At 40.6% G+C, this 4,032-nt stretch overlaps 1 protein-coding gene across 1 annotated transcript; it reads left to right on the top strand.

The window, feature by feature from the left end:
* Positions 1-1,977: 1,977 nt before the first annotated feature.
* Positions 1,978-3,823, top strand: LOC109558233 (protein transport protein Sec24A-like). The gene is given in 3 exon segments (XM_019959722.2): positions 1,978-2,987; positions 2,990-3,392; positions 3,725-3,823. Coding segments are annotated over 3 exon segments (1,416 nt in total). The 5' UTR covers positions 1,978-1,979; the 3' UTR covers positions 3,730-3,823.
* The last annotated feature ends 209 nt before the right edge of the window (positions 3,824-4,032 follow it).

Below are 4,032 nucleotides of genomic sequence, written 5' to 3'. Positions count from 1 at the left end.
AAATGAGTGAGCTCTTCACATCAGGTGGCCAAAGTATTGGAGCTTCAGGATCAGTCCTTCCAATGAATATTCAGGGTTGATTTCCTTTAGGGTTGACTGGTTTGATCTCCTTGCTGTCCAAGAGACTCTTCAGAGTCTTCTCCAGCACCACAGTTAAAAAGCATCAATTCTTCAGCTCTAAGCCTTCTTTATGGTCCAACTCTCACATCCATACACGACTACTGGAAAAACCATAGGTTTGACTATATGGACCTCTGTCGGCAAAGTGATTTCTCTGCTTTTTACTGTGCTGTCTAGGTTCATCATACCTTTCCTTCCAAGGAGCAAGTGTCTTTTAATTTCATGGCTGCAGCCACTATCCACCGTGATTTCGCAGACCAAGAAAATAAAACCTGCCACTGTTTCCACTTTTCCCCCATCTATTTGCCATGATCTTAGTTTTCTGAATGTTGAGTTTTAAGCTAGTTTTTCACTCTCCTTTCACCTTCTTCAAGAGGCTCTTGAGTTCCTCTTCACTTTATGCCATTACAGTGGTATCATCTGTGTATCTGAGGTTGCTGATATTTTTCCCAGCAATCTTGATTCCAGCTTGTAGTTCATGTAGCCCGGAATTTCACATGATGTACTCTGCATATAAGTTAAATAAGCATAGTGACAATATACAGCCTTAATGTACTCCTTTCCCAATTTGGAACCAGTCTGTTGTTCCATGTCTGGTTCTAACTGTTGCTTCTTGGCCTGCATACAGGTTTCTCAGGAGGCAGGTCAGGTGGTCTGGTATTCCCATCTCTTTAAGAATTTTCCACAGTTTACTGTGATCCACACAGTCAAAGACTTTAGCATAGTCATTGAAGCAGAAGTAGATTTTTCTGGAATTTTGCTTTCTCTATGATCCAATGGATGTTGGCAGTTTGATCTCTGGTTCCTCTGCCTTTTCTAAATCCAGCTTGAACATCTGGAAGTTATTGGTTCACATACTGCTGAAGCCTGGCTTGGAGAATTTTGAGCACTACCTTGCTAGCATGTGAAATGAGCACAACTGTATGGTAGTTTGAGCATTCTTTGGCATTGCCTTTCTTTGGGATTGGAATGAAAACTGACTTTTTTCCAGTCCTGTGGCAATTGCTGAGTTTTCCAAATTTGCTGGCATATTGAGTGCAGCACTTTAACAGCATCATCTTTTAGGATTTAAAATAGCTCAACTGGAATTCCATCACCTCCACTAGCTTGATTTGTAGTAATGCTTCTAAGGCCCACTTGACTTCACAGTCCAGGATGTCTGGCTCTAGGTAAGTGACCACATCATCCTGGTTATCTGGGTCATTAAGACCTTTTTTGCATAGTTCTATGTATTCTTGCCACCTCTTCTTAATATCTTCTGCTTCTGTTAGATCCTTGCCATTTGTCCTTTATTGTGCCCATCCTTGCATGAAATGTTCCCTTCGTATCTTCCATTTTCTTGAAGAGGGCTCTAGTCTTTCCCATTCTATTGTTTTCCTCTATTTCTTTGCATTGTTCATCTAAGAAGGCTTTCTTATCTCTCCTTGCTATTCTCTGGAACTCTGCATTCATTTGGGTATATCTTTTCCTTTCTCCTTTGCCTTTCACTTGTCTTCTTTTCGGTTATTTGCAAGGCTTCCTCAGACAACCACTTTGCCTTCTTGATTTCTTTTTCTTTGAGATGGTTTAGGTCACCACCTCCTGTACAATGTTATGAGTATCTGACAGACCCTCAGCATCAACAATGGGAACAGGACTGTTCAATCTTGTGTTTTGAAATCACTTGAATTGCTATTATTCATGATGGCTATTATTTTTCTGACAAATGAAACAAAAAATAGTGTTTAGTCTCTGTCTACGACTTTGTAGCCGTAAGGATAAGGAACGAGGGTCACTTATAGAATAGAGTGAGGGGCTGGATAATTCTGGAAACCACATAATTCTGAACCAATAACTTCTTAAAACTTAATTTCGTCATCATGTCCCAGCCCGGGATACCCGCCTCTGGCGGCTCCTCCACCGGCCTCCAGGCCCAGAACGGGGCCGCCTCGGCCTCGGGGTCTCCCTACACGAATGGTCCTGTCCAGAATGCCCTGATGTCTTCACAAGTGTCAGTGAGCCAAGGGTATAATTCTCAGCTTCCAGGATCCTACCCTCATCTAATACCAGCAAAGACCTTGAATCCAGTCTCCGGACAGTCTAACTCTGGTGGTTCCCAGACTGTTTCTCCATTAAGTAATTATCAGGGACCTGGACAAGCTCTTTATGGACCACCTGTGGCCTCTCATCCAGTGACACCTTCACTCCGTAGTGGTCCTAGTCCCCAAATGCCACTACCTACTTCTCAGAACCCAGCTGCTACACCAATGCCTTCCGGTAGCTTTCTTCCTGGAGCCAGTGTATCATCACCTTCGAATTGGCAGTATAACTATTTGTCACAGACAAACCATTGTCCTCGTGCGTCATCCCAACCAACCATGACTGGGAATACAAATTTGATGAGTCCTCAATATGTTTCTTCTGGAGATTCTTCACTTCAAAACAACATCATAAAATCAGGGTCTGCACTGCCCTTAGCGAATCCACCTCTGCCTACTACTTTTCAACCAGGAGCTCCTCTTGGCCCCCCTCCAACTGGAGGACCACCTCCAGTGAGGGCCCTTACTCCTCAGAAATTGACACCTAGAACTGTGCCCCAGCCCTCATTTAATTCAACTAGCAACCAAGAAGGTATTATATCAAATACCAATAATGGATCTATGGTGGTTCACAATAATTATGATGAAATTGAAGGCGGTGGCTTCTTGGCAACATCACAGCCTACTACTAAGAATCCCACAATGAGCCGAAGTGTTGGATATTCATATCCCTCCTTACCACCCGGTTATCAGAACACAGCACCACCTAGTACAACAGGAGCAGGACTACCACCCTCTTCCTTGAATTACCCAAGTGGTCCACAGGCTTTTACTCAGTTATATTTCTTTAGACTCCTTTAGGTGCTAATCATTTAACTTCAAGTATGAGTGGATTAAGCCTACATCCAGAGGGGCTAAGAGTTATCAATCTTCTTCAAGAAAGAAACATGCTTCCATCGACACCTTTGCAGCCTCCAGTTCCAAATTTGCATGAAGATATCCAGAAGCTGAATTGTAACCCAGAGTTATTTCGCTGCACACTGACCAGCATTCCTCAGACTCAGGCCTTACTGAATAAAGCCAAACTTCCTCTGGGACTGCTGCTTCATCCTTTTAAAGACCTAGTGCAATTGCCTGTGGTTACCTCTAGTACAATTGTGAGATGCCGTTCATGCAGGACATACATCAACCCTTTTGTCAGCTTTCTTGATCAAAGGAGATGGAAATGTAACTTATGTTACCGAGTTAATGATGGTATGTTTTTTAAATTAATATTATTGTATTCATTGTAGGGAAATCGGATAATATAAATGTAAAGTTAAAAAAGCAAAAAAAATTTTAAAAACCTCCTGTCTTATTTATGTGTAATCCTTCCACTCATATATAACTTCTTTTCACTTTTTTTTCAGGCATTTATACTTATATATAAATGATTACATATTTCTTAAGCAAAAAATATGGTAATATTACTTTGATACCATTTTTTTACATTTACTATATTGGGCATATAACAAATGGCATTATTATTTAAGCCTATAATTTAAGAAATATTTTTATTTAGAAATTGTCCCATGCCTTTTCTCTAGGGTGAAAGAAAATAAGTCCACAGAATAGCTGCCATTAGCTTCATTCACTGCTGTATGAAGGGAGGTGGGCAGTGCTAGAAGGTTAGTTGAATGTAGTTTTTTCAGTAATTGATGAGAAGGAGATATCCTTCAGTAACTGTTTCACTATTTATATATTAAGAAATATCACCTAACAACATTCTATTAGGATTAGAGAAGGAAAAAGGGCATTCTGATATCCACATTGAAAATTAAGTTTTCAATTTTTCTAAAAATCTGTTTAGAAGGAGATTTCATTAAGCATTGGGAAATAGAGGAGCTTCTGAGAT

This window comes from Bos indicus, chromosome 4, assembly GCF_029378745.1.
Source record: "Bos indicus isolate NIAB-ARS_2022 breed Sahiwal x Tharparkar chromosome 4, NIAB-ARS_B.indTharparkar_mat_pri_1.0, whole genome shotgun sequence".
NCBI classification, from domain to species: domain Eukaryota; kingdom Metazoa; phylum Chordata; class Mammalia; order Artiodactyla; family Bovidae; genus Bos; species Bos indicus.
This window is presented reverse-complemented; position numbering and strand designations above follow the sequence as displayed.